This window comes from Propithecus coquereli, unplaced genomic scaffold, assembly GCF_000956105.1.
Source record: "Propithecus coquereli isolate 6110/MARCELLA unplaced genomic scaffold, Pcoq_1.0 Scaffold230, whole genome shotgun sequence".
NCBI lineage: Eukaryota > Metazoa > Chordata > Mammalia > Primates > Indriidae > Propithecus > Propithecus coquereli.
This window is the reverse complement of record NW_012147842.1, coordinates 217,825-241,244: the sequence shown is the minus strand read 5'-3', so window position 1 is coordinate 241,244 and position 23,420 is coordinate 217,825. Positions and strand designations below refer to the sequence as shown.

Sequence of the window (23,420 nt, the reverse complement as noted above, 5' to 3'; positions counted from 1 at the left end):
TCGAATTCATGCTTCTACCACCCTTTCATCTGGCCTGGTCAGTCCCACTTAGTAGACTTGTCTCCCTTCACATAGACGCTTTTCTCTGCCAGGAGTTTTATATCACAAGCAAATTCTATCTAGTGCTATTATCACTTTACCTCCTCATTCTCCTCCGAAGTCCAATTCCTTCTTTTTAAAATTATCCCTATCAAGAATGATTGGAAACATACAGAAACTTGAAATTGTTTGAGTAAAAAAAAAATTACGTGGAAGGAAATCACACAGAGGACAATTCAAAAAGGGTATTTCCTCTTTCATGTGGGATTACTATGTTGGTGAATCACCAACTTTTACGTGTAGTAAAAAACCTGAAAGATCAGTGGTTTTCATAGTACTCTGCACTGCCCTAGGAGTGAGCAGGCATAGCTCAGGGAGAAGAGATGGGGCTCTGCTCTCATCTCTTTTACTTATTTACACAGTAAGGGAAGACTTTAATCAAAGCAGAAATCTTAGGATTGAAGCATTCGTTTGAAAACTAGACTCTAGATACTAGAATTCTGGGAGACATACCACTCCAGGCCTTAAAGGGTTCAAAAATTAATTGGGTAGAAAAAATAGAATTATCCCATTCCTTTATGCATTGTCGATGAGAGAAGCCTTGTGTGAGAGGCTGAATTCAACATGTTTTGTGGATAAGGACCCTGAGGTTCAGAAGTTTAGTGACTTGCCCAGATGAGCGATATATTCATATACAGCTGGTTAGTATCAAAAGGAGACGTCCCAGGTCTCTTGACATCTTGTCAAGGTCTTTTCCACAACCCACACTGTTGCTCAAAGACTGGGATCATTTTTCATGGACATAAAGGTGCTAAGATTTGTCTTAAACATGATTTTTTAAAATGCAGTATTTCTGCAGGAAAAAAACACACATTTACAAAAATTTAAAAATTATTTGGATAACTGCAATATTGTCCTCAAAGTACCCTATATTTTTCCTTCACGAAAGGATAACACGTTGTACAATTACGTGAAATCATGTCACTCCCCAGATTGAACCCTTTTCCTTCATGGTCATTACTTTATTCAACTCTTTTGGATTATTATCATCAGCATAAAATATGCTATAATACATCTCCCATATTTTTTAAAATCCTTCTTTTGGCTGCACAACTGAAGTTGAGCCCTCAACTGTCAAGTATCTCTGCTCCCTTTCATTTAAAAACTCCTCCAGAGTGGTTTTTAGACTTACTGCATCCAAACCTCCTTCCATTTTTTCTTGAATCCATTCCCATTCCTATAATACCACTGGAATTTCTCTTATCAAGGTCACCAGTAATCGCTACTTTATCAAGCTCAATGACCAATTCCCATGTGGATCTGTTAGTACACAGAGACTTCCCTGGACCTGCTGAAACAAGTATCTTCATCACGATAGCTTATATTCCTCACTAAATATTAAGTTGGCATTCTGGGTTTATTTATTTTTAATTTACACAAACAGATCAGTTGGAAACTAAAGTGGGCGACACTCTCACAAAAACAAGTGCAAAGATTGGAGGACTGTGAATGTGAAAAAATCAGAAAGCCTTAACAAGATAGCATACCCAAGTTTACCTCTAAGGCATGATACTAGTTACTCTGGGAGTTATAAATATATGTAAATGAGTCCTCTTTCTGTTCTCTAGTAAGGAAGTGACAACCACCTTAAATCCATTGGGGCATTCTCATCATGCCTCTATCCCATAAAGAAGGATATAAGTGTCTTGAAACCATTGGGGTGTCACCCTTGGAAGGATGATAACAAGCCTTCTAGAATCACCGAGGATAGGCTCCTTCAGAAGGGTGCATAAGTAGTGCCACTGGCCAGGCAAAGGGACTTTATTCAGAGTTTTTGTCTTTTGAGAGTTTAAGAGGAAAAGCTTTCTGTACTCCGATGGTAAAAACTCAGGGAAGAAAGATGGTGTGTCCCTGACTTCCTGGGGCAATGGGGTACCTGTGTATGTCTGTGTCTGTGAATTAACATGGCTAAGTTTTAAGAGCTACGACCTAGAAAGCCCAAGCAGAGAACTCCTGCTGGGTTGTACGTGACCAGTCTTCAACACTGTGAGGGCAGAGAGACAAGGTAGCGGGTCTCCTCCATCTTCCTCACACCCCTCTGGACCATACATGCCTGCCGGGGTTCTTAGATAATGCAGAGAGGGGAGAGCTTCAAGAGGGGACACCTATGAGTCTTTTCTTATTTTTAAAGCAATGCTGATGCTGACAGTGGGAGATTAAAGCGATTAATTGGAAAAAAGAGAATAGAATAGCAGTAGCTATTTTTTCTTGAGTATGTAGAAGAGATTAAACTTGTTACATGTATATTTAGCCTTTACAGTAAAATTACTATGATATAGTAGGAAAGACAGCATTAGGGTCTTGATGATATAGAGAAATAGATGATGAGGACTATGGCACAAACCAGGCATCAGAGATCAGGCACATAGAGAGCATGATGCATCTAGAGGACAGAGAAGGGTCCACCCTGAACGGAGCAGAGGATGAACTGGCGATAACTGAACTCATCCTATGCACTGCATCGATGGCAAGTGACAATTGAGAAGGCTCCCAACAGCCCTGGGAACTTACTTCCGGAAGCAGTGGGCTGCTGTGAGCAGCCACGTGTTACTGATGAGGCTGGCTCCGCACTGATGGCCTGCCCCTACCAGCTGGAGGCTGGCCTGCCATGGCCACTCCCCCTCCATAGCTGTTTCCCTTCCTTGGACAATCCTTTCAGTAGAAGAGGACGCTGGTAATGGCATGTTTGAAGATGTCATCCTTATCCCACAGCCTGTCACAGAAATACATGTTAATTTGTTTTCACCGAAAAGAAGGAAAAAAGCAAATCCTGATTAGCCTTGGGTGTAGATGCTTAGACAATCCTTTGTCCCGGAGACTTTTTAACCCGTGCATAGCATTCAGCCTTTGAGGTTACTTTATGTGGGTCTTACTGATCCCATTGAAGTTCAGATGAAATGTTTACTAATAGTTCAAGGCATTCAGTCCAGGACTTAACTTCTGTCTTTCTATAAAGCATAAATAGATAGATAGATAATTCATTGAGCATCAAAAATGTATAGACCCTTTGAGAAGTGTTTTAGCTGTATTTATAGAAACATACTTTTTAGATGAGGCCTTGGAGAGAAAACACTGCTGGAGGTCACCCCACTGGTAAGTGACAGAGTGAGATATAAAATTAGGAGGATCCACACCAAAGCCAGTGGTATTCTTATTAAAACTACTGAGAGAGGGCCCAATATTGAAAGTAGGTCAAGAACTGCCTTTGACATAACTGAAGAGAATCGACTTATTGTTTTCTCAAAGCCCTGTATTTTAACAGTCTTAAACAATATTGAGCTTTTTATTCTTCTAAAATTTGAAAGACTAGTTTAAAAAAATTATTACTCCCTGATAGCAAACCTGCAATTGATTAGAGTTCAAATTAACCTTAAAAGAGACTTGAAAATGCCCTTACAATATTTTTAATGGATATATATTTGTCTGCAACATACCAGAGATATATACCAAAGCTGGAATGTGGAGTGCAGGGTGGGAGGAAGCAGAAAATGTACATATATGTCAATAAAAATGCAAGAAAACTAAAAATATTGAGCAAGTCTAGTTGCCAGCTTAAAACATTCTCTTGAATTGTGAGAGAACATTAAAGCATTATTTAAAGAGAATTAATAGTATAATATCTAGAATACTATGTTTGTGTGTGTGTGTGTGTGTGTGTGTGTGTGTGTGTGTGTGTGTTTTACCACATCCCATAGGTCATACAACTTAAAATTGTATCTGGTATACATGTATAAATTTAAATATTTTAAATTTTAAAAATAATAAAAGGACTGAGTGATTTAGAAAGATATAAAACAAGCAAAAAAAGCAGCTTAGTAAATTGTACTTCTAACCCTTCTGTGGCTTCTATTCATTATTTTTACGTGAAACAGAATAAATTGTGGGTTTTGGAACTTACGACTGTTGAGAAGATTTCTCATCTTTTTGCCGTCAATAGCTGAAATAAGCAAAACATAAATTAGTTGGCAGAAGAATATATTTCCATTTTCATCTCTTTTGGTCAAATGGTAGTTAATAGAAATGCTAATTATCCAAAGCACACACATTTCAAGAGAGCAAAAGATTTTTCATAATCAACTAATACATAGATAACCCTTTGCTCTGGTTAGATTTGATTTTTGTTTTAAATTTTATAATTGCATTGAAAATCAGAGACCGTTTTATTTTCTGATTTTGCTTAGGAAACAGAAAATAGGAAATTAAGAAAGAATGAATCAGTGTAAATATCCCTCACTGCTTTCTAGGGGGCTCCACTGTAATTAATACCAGGCAGCAACCACCAATTCCTGTCACAACTGGTGTTTACTGGTCTCTGTGGTTCAGGCATGTTCCCAATGGCCAGTGGGAAAGGGCAGGTCCAAGAAGCTAACGACATCACAGACCCCTCAGTGTTCACAGCACAAAGTGAGGCAAAGATCTCAATCAATAGAAGGGTATAAAGGCAAAGTCTGGGGACAAACCCAGGAAAAACACAAGCCATAGAAGGCATCTCTGACTGTTTTTTCTGGAGAAGAATTTGGTAGCTCCCGTATTGAAGGGGACAGGGCATGCAGAAAGAAAGAGGAGGAGGGGGATGAGTAGTGAGGCAAATGGCTACAATCTTGTGAGGCCCTGGATATCTACATTTGACACAAGACAAGGTGAATGTTCAAAGAGAAAAAGGGAGTGAAGGAAGAATCAATTATGTAGATGTCCCTGGGTAGGTGGGAGAATGATTGATTTCGTCTTGTCTCTGTTCTGCACCTGGGAAGGTAAAGCTTGGAATCAACATGATCAGCGTGGAATTGAACAGACTTTAGTTTTAGGAGGTAGAGTTAGACGGCAGACCTAAAGCTATGATCAGCACGTCCTTGTTTATGCGAGGCCAGCAAAGAATTTCCTTATGAATGATCTGGGGTGGCGGGGGGGCATCCTTCGTAGATGCCTGAGGCCTTTTACCTTTCCATGGCGGTTTGGCTAATGCATGATGTTAGTAAGAGTTATTCCTTTGGGAGGGGATGTTGCATGACTCAGTCTCCAGACTTGACCTTCCCTTTTGCATAAAGAGTTGGGGTGGTCCTGAGATTTTCATTTTCCTTTACATGGCCCAATTTCAAGGCCCTTGTCTAACGGAGTAGGAATTTAGTCAATGCGGGTTGATAACCTTCTCTCACTGAGGCTGTTCCCTCGTGGTGACTGCCTTGCAAGCTTGTGACTCAGGCAGAAGGCTTGAAGCTCTTTCGCACACAGCCAGGCCAGAGACCCCGCCCGTACACACCCCCACTCCACGTTACACTTCCTCTCCGCAAAATCCTTTTCCCTTCACACTTATTCATTCATATTCATTTTAACTCAGCTACATTAAATTTTTGTTGGTTTACTGATCATTTGTTTCATTTATTTGTGAGAAAATGGAGAAATACACAGTGATTTTGTCAAGAACGTTGACTTGCCTCAAAGAGATACAGGAGCCCCAATTCCTCCTGGAAGTTTCCTGGATATTTCTCTTTATTTAATAAAGTCCATTATATGTGGCAGTAGAAAATATACGCAGTTGAATTTTTATTATTGAGCATGGTCATAGAATATAGTTATTTTGGCATTAAAACAAGCTGTGCAATTAAAAGTCATTGTACGTGACCGACAAGGTCAAAATGTTATATTTAAAAATAATAAGAAACTCTACAATTTTAATAATTCAGTACACATCATGTAATGCCATTTTTATGATAGATATTTTACTTTAGCATATATGGTTATGGCTTAGAGATAGTTATATTATTAGGAATTGAGATTAAATTTTATATTTCCATTTATAGAATACTGGAAAATATTATGCTTTACTTTGGAATACAATTGACTAACAATGAAGGTGGATACCATACTCTTTATTATTTCTAATCACTTCATGAAACGTTATCACTAATATATCAAAATGTATTTAAGGGGCTTTCCTGATTTCTAACAACAAAGAAATTAACTTTTGACATTCTGTTTCCTCAATACATGGCTACTGGGAGAAGAAAAGACTTTTGGGTCCAGAGGGCAAGCCCCCCACCCTCCACCCTCTGTGCTCTTTTTTGTATTAAATCAGAAGTAACTAAATTTGGAAATACGTAATGAGAAGCAATGAACAGAGCTGGAATAGTTATCACATATAAGATATGTGCTAGTGTTTAAGGGAGGGGTAAGAAAATAAAACGTCACAGTTTCTGTCCTTCACGCTTAAAATTTCATTTGAAGCACATTATTTTACGTCCTTCAATTATACATTGGCAGAGAAAACTGGAAATTCCTCCTGGCTTGGATTCCAACTAGCTGTAAGGCAGTTTTTTGTTTTGTTTTGTTTCAGCATATTATGGGGGTGCAAACATTTTGGTTACATGAATTACTTTTTTTCTTTTTGCTTTTTTCTTACATCTCTCACCTGCACAGAATCAAAGTTATAAGTGTGTCCATCACCCACATAGTGTGCACTGTACCCATTAGGTGTGAATTTATCCATCCCCTCCTCCTCCCTCTGCTGCTTAATTTCCATTGAATTTTACTACCATATGTACACTGAGTATTGATCATTTAGTTCCAATTTAATAGTGAATGCATATGGTATTTTTTTTTCTATTCTTGAAATACTTCACTTAGGAGGATGGTCTTCAGTTCCATCCAGGTTGTTACAATAGGTAGTATTAATAGTTCACCATTTTTTATGGCTGAGTGATACTCCATGGTATACATATACCACATTTTATTAATCCAGTCATATATTGATGGGAACTTGGGTTGCTTCCTCATCTTTGTGAATTGTGTTGCTATAAACATTCAAGTGTAAGTGTCCTTTTTAATAAAATATCATTTTAAGTTTCATAAACTTTTTGAATGTCCTTTTTTTCTACCTCGGGAGGGAAACAAAACCAGAACTTTCCTTTAGGTTTGTGAGGAATAAATAAGGAAATAAATGAAAAATAGTTTTAAGTTGGAAACAAGCTAGAGAACCTCTACAATTGATGTCACGAGTTCTTTCTACAGGGGTAGACCTTCATAAATATGTCTGTTTCTCTGACACTACAAAAGGTCACCCCCAGAATTGGCCTGCACAGAGCTCTGTGAGTCACATTACTACGTCTAATTCTAGCCCCAGGGTTTGTTAATCCCATGTCTCACATCTTCCTTCAGTCTCAGCTGCCTTATACCTACGAAATAGTGAAAATAATACCTACCTTTGGTGCTTTCATGAGGATCCAACAACATACTATATGGGAAAAATTTTAGAAACATTATCAAAAGCTCTAGTAAAATATGAAAAACATTTTCCAGTGCTAAATTTTGCCTCATGGTGAATTTTTATTTTAGTTTTATTCTACACTGATGTGTGTTTATCAGTGGTGAATTCTTAAAATGGAAGAATATAGTGACCAAATCCTTATGAAAAGTGAAGGGAATTAAGAGATCAGGAAACCACAAAAAATGGTAACAAATAAACAAAAAATGACTTACGTGTGAGTCTAAATGATGGTTTATTTATAGTCAAAGGCAACTGTTTAATCTTCAAATTTTGATAAAAAATCTTTTCGATTCTTTTCTTGATTTGTTCAATACTGTCAGTAGATGGGTATCGAAACATTAGCACCATAAGAATGTTTACACCTTGTTCATCTGGACTGAAGAGCAAAAAAGCAGATAAATAATGACATTTCTTTAATCATCAACTATTTTTACCTAAGATTCACATTAAATTTAAAGAAACGTAATGGATGACATATGTCCATACCAGATTTTTAAATTATCTCTAGGTAAAGGGAATAGAAATGAGAATACAATGATCAGGAAGTGTTGGAAGCACTCAAGAAACAGAGGCAAGATGCTAGAAATATTGGATAAGATATACCTGAAAAAAATTGTTCGCTGCTCTTACTTAGTTTATAGTTTAGAGGGGTTTTCAGGAAGGCATGCTTATAAAAATCATGCTTTACATGCACTTACAAGACTTGTTTTTTAAGGCATTTTGAGCAAAAGTTGAAATGAATGTAATTATTCTTCACTAGTGGTATGACAGAGACAATGCTTGTGTTTACAAAACCCAGTTTCCTTTGCCTCCCGAGCACAGAGCTAGATTTCATTTCCTAGCCTCTCTTGAAGTTTGTTCAAACTCTCCAATGAATTCTGGCCAATGGGATGCAGGCAGAAATGACGCCCTCCGTTTCCAGGCCTGGTTCCTAATAAGACTTCTCACAGCTTTTTCTTTGCTTTTCCTCTTTCATTGTCTGCCAACCACATGCAGAAGATTCCGTGGACAATTCCATTCCACGGTCCCCACCAGTGACCACACCCTTGCACTCACGTCTCTTTGGTTTGTATCATGGAAACGAAATAAACCTTTACTGTATTAAAACACTGATATTTTGAGGTTTGGTGGTCAGTTAATGAATGAGTGATTAGAGAAAGCAGTTATAAAAAATCATTTGATAAACAGTTCAAATACATAAATTTCTATTGTGATGTATAGGGCTAGAAAGCCTCAACTAACCTTTTGAGAATGAATTTAATTTGAAAGACAAAAGAGAAAAAAGGAAGGAAAGAAGGAAGAAAAGGAAAGAAGGAGGGAGGGAAGAAAGAAAAAAGGGAAAGAAGAAGTAAAAAAGAAATAAAGAAGGGCAAGAGGGAAAGAAAAGACATAGGCTTCTTAATCATTTAACCATATTTATATTTACCCCCAAGAAGTGAAGCAAACAAACGTTACAATTACATATTTCACTATGGAATCTAAGCCTTATAGACATCGTATAAAAAACACATTCGAGATAGTCTTTGATGATAACTCCATGTTTCATTTATGTTTATTGCCTTTCTCCAAAGCATCAAAATGAAAAGGCATTTAAAAATAATAAAAATGCACTCTCATTAAAGAAAAACCTTACTGCAGAGAAAGTCATAGTCTAATGGTTGGATAGACTTAAAATGAGGAAAATTAAAAAGACATAAATTTTACTTAGTCCCTAGTTTAAGAGGAGGAAGGAGATATTAGCAGCACCGTCCCTCCTCTTTCTGTGTGTTTTTTTCTCTTTTTTCTGTCTAATAACTGAGATTTTCTTGTCATAGAGCACTTTACATCTTCCTATTGTGCCTGAGAAATAGGTAGTATAGCTTGGGCTGTTCAGAATTTATGAAATCTTTGTGTTGCTGCAAAGATTCTCTCAGGCAGCTGAGCAATCATGTTAACCAAATAACTCATCTTAACAGTACTGGTTTGAAGTTACAAACCAAGTTCACATACCTTATTCTGATAACATGTGATTTGATAAATCGACCCCCTCCAGAAGAACGTCGAAATATCCTAGACATCTGATTTAAGGAAAAAAAAAAAGTGTTAGTCTTAAGAAAAATGCTACTCCTTGTCTTACGTAGAGACTTAGGACAAACACAAGGTTTTCAATTTATTCTCAGACATGTAAACTGGTTTATTCACAGTGGTAAGACTAAATCTGGACTCTAATACTTGCAGAACTCACAATCATAACAAAATCGTTTAATTTTGGGATAACAATATCTGCCTCAGAGTTGATCTGAAAATTAAATGAAATTATTTTATGTATCTTACACCTTGTCTGGTATCTATAATAATAAATTATTGATGATGTTAGTTTTAATCATTGTCAAATGAATTAAAGTATGGGCTATTTTTTAAGGTAGCGTCCTTATTTCTAAGAAAGCCCAGCATTTGTCGCACGCATTCCAGAATCTGGCATCTAGTCCATACTGATACCAACTTGTTGGTTTCTTAAATAAATGATCATGCCATTACTGGATCATTTGACATAACTTGTAACGACATCTGTCGGGTGACCCTGACATCCTCCCTCACCTGTTAGTCATCTCTCTGTGTCATGCGGGACCTTACCACTGGCAGCAGGGTTGGGAATAAGTTTCGCCATACCATCGGCATTTCATTACTCAGCTGTGCCAGTCTGAGCCATTAAAGGATTTTAGATGTTCAGTAAACTGATTTCCTAAAAGATCTTGATTCCCAAAAGGAAACCCAGCTGACTGGTGAGGCACAAAAGCAGTGGACAGAGTCAGAAGTCAGAAAGTGTAGCTCCATGTAAATTTATATAAGGTCCACTTAGCGCCCAATTACTATATCCACTGGGAAGATGGTGAATTGTTTTCCTCCCCACAAGATTCCTCTCTTTCCCTGATTCTTCTAAATTAGCAACAATGCCCAGTAGATTTTACCTCCTATATATTAAATTCACTCTTCCCTTGTTCCAATCCCACTGCTGTGGTCTCAACTCAGCTCCCTAGAAACTTGTGCCTGGACCTTTGCAGTAGCCTCCTCGCTGACCAGTGTGTGTGGTCCTGCCCTAGCTTCTGTCGCCTCAGTTGTTCCCTCCTAACGTTAGCAACCAGGATGATATCTCTAAAGTGCAAACTTGAGTATATCACGTTCCTGCCTCAAGCCCAATGTCTTCCTCAGTGTGAGCCTCACAATCTTATCCTTCACTGGCCCCTGCTTTTCTTCTCTCTTTTTAAATATTAAGGTGTTTATTTTATAAAAGCGTACATGGAAATACCTCAGATGGGACTTGAACAAGTACTAAATACACACTCACTGACAAGATGAAGTACATTAACAGAGAAATACGAAAGACTAGATCAACAATATTTTACAGGACAGCAAACTGCTTTGCTGGAAGAAGAAAGATACTCAATATAAGAAAAGAGTAAAGAACATTTTCAGCAGAGAAAATCAAATTTATGTATTTAGAAACCATGATAGTTAACAGAGAAAAATTTACTTAAGATTATAGCTTCTTTCTTAATCAAGAAATAGGAGAGTGCAGTTACTGGGAATAACCAAGAAATGTCACTGATATCCTTTCTACTCAGAGTTGACAGTAAAACCACTGTCTGCATAACAAGGTCACCTTCCTTGCTTAATGTATGGCATATTATCAATTCTAGTTTGTAGGCTGGTGGTAATTTTTCTATTTTTGCCATGGTCATTGAAAACTCTTATTAAAATTCCTGATAAAAGGACAAGAAAAGCCACAGCTAAGGCAACATTCCAGGATAGAAAATCAACTGTTTCTCTGTCAAAACATCCGCAGTGTGATCTGGTCACTGCATACTAGGTGTTTTCTTCCACCACTTGGTTGGTTTGGCTCTCTGGTCTGGTAATACCAGACAAAAATCACACCATGGGTTAGTCTTCTTTCTGAGATAGGCAGGTCTGTGAGGGTAGGTCTGGTCTCTTTACTCCCATTTAGACCAGTTCAAACCTGGGCCTCCTCTGCAACTCTATTGCAATCTGTTCTCAAGGTGTACACCAAATAGAAAAGGGCTTGAAAGAAGACACAAACTATTCATCCAGACCAAAGACCTATTATCCCAAGTTTAGCAGGAAATATCAGAGATACTCCAATGGGAAAACCAAAAAGATAATAACCAATGGCATTCAAGATAGCGCCCATCTTTTATTCTCCCATACCTCTCAGGACTCTGCCACAGGAGCCTACAAGTATATCAAATAGATGAAAAGCAGCAAAATAATGCATCACTTGGGAAATAATATCTTTGTCACTGTTAAATACACAGACAATCACATCATTCAAAAGTTGCAAGTAAAACACCTACTACAAGTGCACACACCAGCACACAGGTGAACAGGGATGTGAGAGCACCCAGCCTGCTCTGCTCCCCCTGTCCCCGGAGAATTGCCCACTCGTACAATGTCTGCTGCACAAGCCAGGAGGCACTATGTAGACTGCAAAAGCCAGTTCACAGATGATGGCGTGGGCTCCCAGCTCTGTCATATTAATCAGTCCTGCAAGGACGTTCCAATCTCAAAGGTCCACCACTCAATGAACACCACTGACGTGCTGGGACTACCAAGCTGGATATAGAAGCCTCACTCCTCGAAATATTAACAGTCCCTACTCCAACCTCCCCAGGTGTCAATGTGGGTTTTTTTCCCACTACACGTAGAAGTAAAGAAGGGCAGACAGGAAGAACTGGGAGGTGGTGTTGGCCAAGGCAGAACCTACCACTCCCAGGGCCGGGGCACGCAGCAAGAGAACATTGGTGCCCACAGTGACAACATTCAAAGCGAACCCAGTAACAACTTAAGGCAAGATGATGCCCTGACTTTGTAAGTGTCTTTTCTGCAGCTGGAACAGGAATGTTGCTGGAAGAGCAGGAATGAGAATCACCATATAAATGTGAGCCATCCTGGAGATGTCACGGTCTTGTTTTGAGAGCAGGATGCTCTCCGTATGTATGAAGATGGCCTGGGGGAAAGCAACGCAGCATCAAGATGAGGATTCTTCTTGGAAGTCTAGCCTCCACGTGTTTTAGGTTCTTGCCTCCAAGGGACTGAGGTGTTATCGGGTCACAAGGCAGGTTAATCCAGTTCCAAGTGAAATCCTAGCAGCATTCACAACTGTGACACCAAGTGTAACAGCATCCAGCTCGACTTTGCTGAGATGTCCACAGAATATGGAACTGATGATGCTAATAAGAAAGGTCATCAACTGACCAGCTCGGCCGCCTCCACCCACGCATCGTGTAGCAGCACTTCCCGCAGGCCCAGCAGGCAGCCATGCCAGTGGGCACAGTGACGTCGTGGCTGTCGCCTGGGTCTCCATGCCAGCACAGGGAGGTGGCAGGCGGAGGCAGAGGCAGAGGCAGGAGCTTGCGCTGGCCTGCCCACGACCTGCCCCACTGCAAGCGTAGCCTGGAGGGTGGGAGGATGGTACCCAACACCCAGGCTGCCCTCTGCCCCCAGCTGCGCCCAGCACCCAGTACAACTGTTGCTGCCTGCAGAACTGCCAAAGGCCCAAAGCCTCTTCTCTTATCTCCTGATTTAATTGCTCTTTCCTAATCACACCAGGCTGGTAAATATCTCGGTGATGTAGCACATTCATTTCCCTCTTTCTACAATACAACACACATTTCTTCCCCAGGCAAATTTCTTCACTTACTACTCTGGTGTCCTCGAAAAACTCCAATAACAACTGCGTTAGTTTGGACTTGTCCTTCTCAAACAAGAGAACACTCCTTGAACACTCCTTTATTGTCGGCCAATCCAGCATCTTGAACAGGATCCTTTTTATAGCAACTATCACAGTGGTTTACAGTAGTGTCTCTCCCACTCTAGACTATGAACTATGTGAGAGCAGAGTGTGTCTGATTCATGTTTGTATCTCCAGAACACTGTCTGGCCCACGGTAAACACTCAATGCATATCTGATGAATAAATGCATGAATGAATAAATGAGCAAACAAATTAAAAATCAACAATATGGTCAAGTCAAAAAGATGGTAACATATCATTTTGTTTTATCTGCAATCATGTTGTTGAGTGTAAGTAGTTGTCTCCGGTTATTTGCAGCAAGGTGGGAGCCAGGAGGCCCCAGTGGTGACCTCGCATGGACGGTCATGCCACAGGTTTGAGTCAGTTCTGAGTCATGCCACTTATGACTTCACGGAGCTTTTCTGAGCTCATTTTATTAATATTTTCATCACTCAAGGAGCAGAGAGAAAAGCTTGTTTTAGTGTCTCTAGGACTTTAGATAAATGTCATTGAAATTCTGAACTGGGTACATATGGCACTTTGGGGAAGGATCAGGAGTCTATCATTTCAGGGTATAAGGAAACCCCAAGAATCTATTCAAGCTAAAATGTGATATTAACAAACCATCATTCCCCTGAGATATTGACCTCTATTTTAAAAATGGTAGATCCCACATAGTACAATATTGGTGTGACCACTACTAATAGCTTACAGGTATTAAGTCCTACTACATGGCAAACATTGCACCGATTCCTTTATCAAAACCTCAAACCACCTTAGGAGGAAAGTACTCTACTCATTGGCCCCATTTTATGGATGAAGAAACTGAGGCCCAGGACACATACACTTGTCTAAGGTGGCACATAGGAAGTGGTGGTTCTGGGATATGAATCCATGGAAGCCAGCTTTAGATCCTGTGTTGAAGTATGTTAAGTGACTTTGTCAACCTGGAAGTACTTATATACTTGAACACAGGTGTTCAGGTTACCTGGGGAGTAAGTAGGTAGGTACTGGGGAAAGACATTTTTTCCAGAAGGCCTCGACTACATCTTTTATTCCCCTGAATATAAACCTCCTAAGACAGAACCTCTTGGGATGTTGCTTCTTTTTCTGCTTCTAAGTTTAACAGGGCTAGAGGAACTCTCCCTCCTCAGACACATAATCATTGTTATAACTCTTTTCTGCAGAAGTTTAACTCATATTTATATTTCTCTCCTGGGAACTCAGTAATATGATATTTAGTTCAAACTATTGAAATTGTTTCCTTCTCTTTTTATGGTCCCAACCTAAGAATAGATCATTTTACTAAAGATTATTCCATGCAAAACAAGACAATGTCTAGGCTCATGGTAAAATGCAGGGGAAAAAATATTCACCTTAAAAATCAGATACCCTTGGTTTGAACTCTAGCATTAAAAAAAACATAACATATTTGAAACAATACATGTGGCTCTGACTAAATAGCTTGGTACCCACCCAGTTACTGGTTTTGGCAAGTTTGCTCTCGCATCTTTCCTCTGGCTGGGAAGTGCATGCAAATTAAGTCCTCAAGGAAGATTAGTAGTTACCGGATGTCAGCTAGGGAATCCCTTTTGAGATCCACCCATGAAAATAGGTCAGGCAAGTTCTGCAGATTTTCTGCGACTGTCAGGGGAATATACACCAGCAGAGGGCACGGACGCCAACAGAACTGATTCCTTTTCCCTTTCCTCTCCAGGAAAGCTTCTTCCTTACTCAAAGGGATTTTTCTTCCTCTGAATTCCTGAAATATTAATATTAATCCTTCGAGTCATGCATTTTGACAATGATACGCTGCACTGTGGAAGCTCTGTTTCATATAATTTGATTATCTAAATTTTCATTTGGTCTTCTTTTCCGTGCATAAACTTCCATACACAGACCACATTAAAAACCTGCTTTAAGGAAGGGACTGTACTTTATTGACCTTGGCATTCTTTACAACCTTGCACAAAGTAGGTGAGCAATAACATTTTTATTAATAATTGATTCTAAAGCTATGGTTAATCTTAACCAGACTAGACCAGAATTTCTTATGCTCAGCACTACTGATATTTTGGGCCAGATACTTCTTTGTTGTGGGGGACTGTCCTGCTGAATTTTAGGGTTTAGCAGCATCTCTAGCCTCAAGATACTAGATGCCGTTAACACCTCTCCTCCCAGTATGACAACCAAAAAAGGTCTCCAGAATTTGCCAAATGTCCTTTGGGGGACAAAATTTCCCCTGATTGAGAAACACTGGATGCCACTATAGGTCAAGGGAACTCAGCCAAGGAGAGAGTTCATGAGCTCTAAAAAATCCAGGAGAGGCTCAGCACTTGGAAATATCAAGCACAAAATAGAAATGGGCATGAAAAGAAACAGATTATAAAAGCCATTCAAATTCATAGACACCAGTAAAAACCAGTAAGAAAATGTGCTTCTAAATGATAGCAATTAACAATGACCAAAAAAATACCCAGGATTAAATCTAACTAAAGATGAATGATACTTTAAGGAAAACAATTTAAAGTTTTATCAAAATACATCAAATAAATTCTAAATAAATGAATATACCAATTATTTTTCTACACAGTCCTCTAGGTTTGAAATAAGTTAAATCAAAATCTCAATAAGGTGTGTGTGTGTGTAACTTGATATGGAAAAGCAAAGGGCCAAAAATAGTCAAGATAAACCTGAAGAAAATGATATAATCCCAAGTATACGGGGTTGAATGGTAGCTTCCCCAAGAGATATACGTAAGTCCAGAAATCTGTAAATGTGATCTTACTTGAAAAAGGATCTTTGTAGATATAATTAAGGATCTCCAGATAAGACCATCATGGGTTACTTGGAAAAGCCCTGAATCCAGTGACAAGGGTCATTGGATTGGAAAAACAACAGAAGACAAAGCCATGAGAAGACAGAGACAGAGACTGGTGTTATGCCATAAGTCAAGGAATGCCTGGAGCCACGAGAAGCTGAAATAGGCAAGGAAGGATTCTACCCGAAAGCCTCCCAAGGGAGCTAGCCCTGCTGACATTTTGATTTCATATTTATGTCCCCCAGAATTGCCAGAGAATAAATTTCTACTGCTTTAAGCCACCTTGTTTTTTTTTTTTTTTTTTTTTTTGAGACAGAGTCTCGCTCTTTTGCCCGGGCTAGAGTGAGTGCCATGGCGTCAGCATAGCTCACAGCAACCTCACACTCCTGGGCTCAAGCAATCCTTCTGCCTCAGCCTCTTGAGTAGCTGGGACTACAGGCATGCGCCACCATGCCTGGCTAATTTTTTCTATATATTTTTAGTTGTCCAATCAATTTCTTTCTATTTTTAGTAGAGACGGGGTCTCACTATTGCTCAGGCTGGTCTTGAACTCCTGAGCTCAAACAATCTGCCTGCCTTGGCCTCCCAGAGTGCTAGGATTACAGGTGTGAGCCACCGCGCCCAGCCTAAGCCACCTAGTTTTGTGGTAATTTGCTACGGCAGCCATAGGAAACTAATACAAGAAGTAATACAACAATACAATATTGTACTGTATTGTACAATACAGTAATACAATAAATACAACATTTATTGTAAAATTATGGAGGTTAAAGCATTGTGTATTGTCACAATGAAAAACTAGCTGACCAATGAAAGAGATTAGACCACCCAGCAACATCCCAATTCATACATGAAAACACAATTTGTGGCAGAGATGACATGGTAGATCAGCATTTTTTCATATGCTCATTGGCCATTTGTCTATCTTCTTTTGAAAAGTTTCTGTTCATGTCCTTTGCCCACTTTCTAATAGGGTTGTTTGATTTTTTCTTGCTGATTTACCTGAGTTCTATATAGATTCTAGTTATCAGCCCTTTATGAGATGTATAGTATGCAAATATTTTCTCCCATTCTGTAGGTTGTCTATTCACTCCAGTGATATTTTCTTTGTGCAGAAGCCTTTTAATTTGATCAGGTCCGATTTATTTATTTTCGTTGATGCTAATGATTACTTTTGCAGTCTTCTTCATAAATTCTTTGCCTAGGCTGATGTCTATAAGAGGTTTTCCAACATTTCCTTCTAGAATTCTTATGGTTTCATGCCTTAGGTTTAAGTCTGTTATCCATGATGAGTTGATTTTTGTGAGTGGTGAGAGATACAGATCCTGTTTCAGTCTTCTACATGTGGCTGTCCAATTTTCCAAGCACCATTTATTGAATAAGGATTCTTTCCCCCAGTATATGTTTTTGTCTGCTATGTCAAAAGATCAGATGGCCATATGAGGATGGTTTTATATCTGAGTTCTCAGTCCTGTTCCATTGGTCTGTGTCACTGTTCTTGTGCCAAGAGACTTTCGAGTTACCACTACTCCCTGGTGGAAGCATGCCCCTGGGAGAGACCTCTGTGGATAGAGAGGCCTACCTTCCTTGCTTTGGGGTCTAGTAGTGTAAAAGGGGTGCATAATTCGAGATCCCCCTACCCGCCAGTGTCACACAGAGACACATGCCAGCAGGTCAGACATAAGAACTGTGGGGTAGCTCAAGAGCTGGTCTTAGGTGGAGAGGGAACGCACATGGACTGATTAGAAGGGAAAATGCTTTGGAGTTCCAGGGAACAAGTAGGCAGGGTGCATACCCCACTCTCCAGAGAAACCAGGCTAGTGGACAGGGATGGAAAAAGCCTGGCTAGGGGCCTTAGCAATCACATGATTAGGCTCCTCCTATCAGTAGCAGCTCTCTGGGCTTGGAGAGATAGCTTGAACTCCATATCAGCGGCTCCCCCTAGTGGCCGAGTCAGTAACCTCTGAGCCCCTCAGAGGTTCAGCAAAGCTCCTCACTCAGGCTCTTGCATCCTAGCCACAATCTATCTTGCTCCTCCCCTACCTCAGGGGGTGTAGGGTCCAAGCAACTCCTGGGAGCTACAGGACCCCTACCCCAAAGCTTGGGGCATTTGTGTACCCCACCTAGGGGACCAGAGCCTATCACGGGCACAAAATATTACCTCGGCAACTGGCTCCTCCACACCAACTACAATCAACAACAGCAGAAACAACCCCATAGCTAAACATAGTGCCTTCCATCTGAAGCTGTTAGGGAATGGCAGATTCATATCCACAAGTACAATCCACCAGCTCAGAGATTAAGCTCGGGACCAAACTCACTGCACTCCACTGGGAAGAGGTGAAGACAACAGGTCAGAGGTAACCCAAGACATGCATCTAACCTGTTAAAACATCCCAAAGGCAACTGAGGACCAGCACTCCTCTCCCCAGCACTGTCAGGGATCGATCTCTGGGGACTTGGAGAAAGGGCCATAAAGCAGCCCTAACACACCCAGCTCTTGACCAAGAAGCCAGATGAGAAGGAATCGGCAACAGAACTCTGGAAACATGAAAAATCACAGCAAAAAGTCATCCCCAAAAGAAATCAATAACTCCTCACCAATGGATACCAACCTAAATGAAATGGTTAAAATGACAGATGAAGAATTTCAAATATGGGCTGTAAGAAAGCTCAATGAAATACAAGAGAAAATAGAAATCCAACGCAAAGAAGTTACAAAAACAATGCAGGAAATGAATGAAAAATTCCCTAAAGAAATCAAAGTATTTAAAGAATAACCAAACAAAAATTCTGGAAATGAAAAATTCATTCAAGGAATTTACATAACACAGTGGGAAGCCTTAAGAATAGGCTCATCTTTTAATTAAAAGAGATAGTGCCTACAGCTAATCATAAAGAATCATATTAATATAGTGACATTTTTATTCAGCCATTAATTCTTTGTTCCAGAATAACTCTCATAAACTTGAAGGACTAAAATCTTTGCTAATATACTAGGATTTGCTAAACAAATCTATGGTGTCCATAACCGTGTTTTTCATGGGACAAAAAAAGGAAAACAATTTTATTTGACTTTCTGCTTGATAGCTTAGGATTTAGCTCACACAATATACTTAAAAAATTACATATACCTTGATAAATACATAAACTATCAAGGGAAACCAAAATACTTTAGGGCGTAACTAAATTTAAGGTTGATATCAAGAATTATAGACACATCACATCTGTTTATATGATCTGATCCTTAAGTGCTTTCAAACACAAAATAAACAAAATGATAAGGTGAGTGTGGCAATTCTACATTCTTACGTTAAAGAAGGTTAACAAAAGTGAACCAGGAAAGATAAAATCAAGAGTTAAAAATAGGGAAAACATTTGTTTCCACCAACAATTTCCTCAGGAGCTAGTTGACTACTCTAATCTACTACATACATGTTATGGTATACAACATTATCGTATATATTTAACATATATTAAGTCATCTAGTCCTCACAACTGTATGACATAGATATCGTATCATCTTCATTGTATAGAAGAAGAAACTGAGGCACAGAGACTATTTTCTTATAATGCTCACATTCAAAGTGAGGCAGAAAGACACATTCATAAACATTTAAAATTTCTATTGAGCTCACCATTCTTTCAATTTGATGACTCCTTTCTGAAAACTCCCTCGAGGATTTCACTCCATAATTTTCTTTGTATTTGATATTTATGACTTTAAAAGAGCCAAGATAATAGAATGACCTATCATCTGAAAGGTAAAATAAGCAAAAGATTCATGGTTAAAGGTAATCAGTTTCTGGTTCTTCACTTCTTCTCTACTCCCACTAAATAAGCTACTATAATGCAGTTTATTTCTACTTAGTACAAAAATTATTACAGATGCTTTTCAAATATTGTGTAATTTCATCAGTGCAGCCAGCTACAAGAGAACATTCTGCTCCCAAAGTACACGTGCAGAATACTCCACTTGCTGATATCACAATGTTCATTAAATTGGACACATAATACACAATGGAAAGTAAATATTGAAAGCAATTGCTGAAAGTCATGTAAAAAATCATCAGTTTCCTCAAAGAATTGCTAACATAGGTATATCATACAATACCTAAGCTGTATTACGAAGATATATTGAACAAGCTATCAATTTTTTTCTATGCTGTTAAACTTAAATAGAAGTCTATATTTATTGTTTTCACTTTCTTTCTCATTCACTTCTTAATTCTCCATAATTGACTCCTACCACACCACTAAGCCTGTTATTGTCAGAGATAACAGTTGTAATGTCAAATGGTTACCTTTTTTTGATTTTTTTTGTTTGTTTTACCCTTTCATTTCTTTACAGTCTTAATCATGTTCCTTGAAACCCTATCTTTGACTTTATGAAGCCATCTTCTAGTTTTCTTTCTTTCTCCCTGGCCGCTTCTCAGTCACCTTGGAAAACTCTTTATTTCCACCCTTATCCTTAGTATTCCAAGGTTCTGTTCTTGGCCTGGTTGTACTAAACACTTGCTGATCTTAACTAGGATGACCTTAACCCACAACTATTTGTTGATGACTCTAAATTTTTATCTCCAGACCAAATCTTTGTTGTGAGTTTTGATTCTTTATCAATTGACTTCCGGAGACTGTTGTTCAATAGGTACCTCAAACATAGTATTTCCAAGGTGAAATAATCATTTACCTCTTCCTTTACTTAAACCTGCTTCACTTCCTATATTTTTCTATCTTTGTGAAACAGCTCTATCCTCTACACAGTCTCCCAAGGCTTGGCTTCATCCTCATTTCCAACATCCAATTCATCTTTCTGTCTTTAAGTCCTATGGACGAAACCCATTTAATCTCCAATATCTTTCTCTATGCACGGGGGATACATCCTTAATTTGGGTCGTCATCAACCACCCAGCTGACAGCCATCCAAAACAAAATCACATTTCCATACAAAAGAAGTCTCCTATCTATATTCTCTATCTCAAATACTGTCATTACAATTTACTTCATCGCTCAGACTAGAAATCTTGGCATAATCTTTGATCCCTTCCTAATTAATTATCAGGTATCAACAATATTATCACATTTAAAATTTTTTTGAATCCATCTTCTCCACAAATTCCACTGCCACTATTGCTCCTGTTCATGCCCCTGTCGTTGATTGCCTACAAAATCTGTTTTCCGATTAGTATCCCTGCCTCCTGTCCTGTTTTCCTCAAATCCATTCTCCATGTAGTAGCCAGAGCGATCTATTAAATTGCAAATTTGACAATATTACTTCCCAAATTAAAACATTTCCACTTTTTTTCTGCTGCCGATGGGAAGGAGTCTCAACCCTTTTGCTATGACTTACAAAGTCCTTTCTTGCCCTGCATCCTGCCTACCTCTTCAGTATATTCTTTGCCATGTTTCCCTTAGGATTTAGGTTAAAAGCACAGCAACCTGTTTGCATCTGTCTGCATTCACTGTGCTGTTTTCTTTCCTTAGGATTTGCTTCTGTTACCTCTTTCCCTTTAAATGCCTGTTCTTAGAAATGCCCTTTTCCCAGACTTCTCTACTGGCTACACCCTCTCCGTGACATCATCTCCCATGAGGAAAGTCTCTGGAGTATCCAGATTAAGACAGAGCCCACAAAACTGGGCTTGTGAAGAGCCCAGCTTCACTACCTTGTGAAGAGCTCTACTTTGCAATTGCCATATATCTTAACGATCTGTGGATTTTAGTCCATTGGAATGTCAGATTTTAGAGGGAAGTGTTGTGCCATTATTGCGTTAACAGAGGAGGCAACATTTCAGATGATATTAGTAAAACAAAACAAAACAAAAAAACAGCACTTTTAGCTTTTTATAAAGCAATGGATTATTAATTATTTCAATATTCTACATTTAATAAAAGCATAAGACATCAGACTCTGGGCTAAATAGTCTAATTTTTAATTTAATTAATTAGATTTTCATTTAAAAACTTTTTTTAGGTTGTAAATGCTATATCAAAAACCATGGAATGAACAGAAAAACATACATATGAGACTAAAAATTATAAACCTAATATCTAGAGGTAATTGATATTATTATTTTGGCTTATGTTTATACTGCTAACAATATTGTTTTACTTTGGCTAAAATAGATTATCACCACATTTTTATATCTTTTTTGTTCCACATATAAAATTAATTCTAAGCATTTTATTACTTCTTTAAAAATACATTTTGTTCATTTGAAGTGAGAAGTTGAGAAATATGAATCAGAAATGATATTTTACCCCAATAGTTTGTGTTCCATTTTGTGGTTTTGCTATTTTTAAGATTATGGCTTTATTCTTACTTTATGGATGAGTGGATGAATGAATCAATATTTACCAAGTTCCTAACATACGCTAAGCTCTGTCTAGTCAGCTCTCACATGTATTATCTTATTAAATATAATGAATTCAAGCTACTTCTCCAGTCATATCTTGAGAAGATTTCACAAATGAAGTTTCATTACAAAAAGATAAAATTAAAATTATCCCAGACTAGCAGAGCAATCTTATTCATTATCATATACATATCCCAATATTCTCTTGAAGACTTTCCCAGTTGGGCAAAAACATCCTCTGAAATCATGTAGAAGTGATTTTAATATACACTTAAATGCTTTTAAAAATGTAAGTTATATATAACAGTAATTGTATTAATCACTGTACTATAACAAATAGATTATATTAATAGTAATGTTGAGCTTTTGTATTAATAAATAATAATACCTATCCATTATTGAATTTTCATTATACCTTGAGAACATTTATTCTCATTTGCTATATTTTCATGTGGTATTTATTGAGTCTTTATTATATGTGTGGCTCATTTCACCAGTGAGGAACTTGAACACTAAAGGGTTTTTACACAAGATCAATTAGGAAGCCGTTTTAGAAATCCAATCTAATAACGGCAAATATTTATGAGAAATCACTATATGCCATGCACCATGCTAAACACAAATGGATCATTTAATCTTCACAATAAATTTCTAAAGTAAAAATAATATCTCTTTACATGATACTGAAGCTTGGTGAAGTAGAAAATTAGCTTGCCAAAGATCACTCAATTAGGATATGATGTGTCTGAGATTAAAACCAAAGTTTATTTGACTCTAAATTTCATGGAAAGATAAAATCCCTATATTCCTGGAAGTGGATCCAGTCCTCCAGAATGGGAAGACAAATGATGCTATCCCAATGCAGGCTTTACTCTTTAGGTTTTTCAAGAAACCAAACTTTCAAAACAGCTTTAGAGCTTTATAAAATTGTGTTTATGGATTATAATTCTAAATACTAAATTCTTCAAATTCTTCAAAATATTTGCAACTCCCTAAAGCAGATTTTTTTTAACCTCGTAACAAGAGATATAATAAATAATCCTAAATAATCCTGAAAAAATTAATCTGGGTCATGAAAATATTTGTTAAAAATATAATT

General features: G+C 38.2%; 1 protein-coding gene across 1 annotated transcript in view; it reads right to left on the bottom strand.

Annotated features, from left to right (window-relative positions):
• LOC105811188 (transmembrane protease serine 11F) overlaps positions 1–23,420 on the bottom strand; it is a 59,913-nt gene that overhangs the window by 31,045 nt on the left and 5,448 nt on the right. Inside the window, exons 2-6 of the mRNA XM_012645331.1 lie at positions 19,607–19,725; positions 9,350–9,417; positions 7,573–7,736; positions 3,998–4,036; positions 2,611–2,812 (exon numbers count right to left, since the gene is read on the bottom strand). Of these exons, the coding sequence (XP_012500785.1) occupies positions 2,611–2,812; positions 3,998–4,036; positions 7,573–7,736; positions 9,350–9,417; positions 19,607–19,725 (592 nt within the window). The remainder of the gene's footprint in view (positions 1–2,610; positions 2,813–3,997; positions 4,037–7,572; positions 7,737–9,349; positions 9,418–19,606; positions 19,726–23,420) is intronic.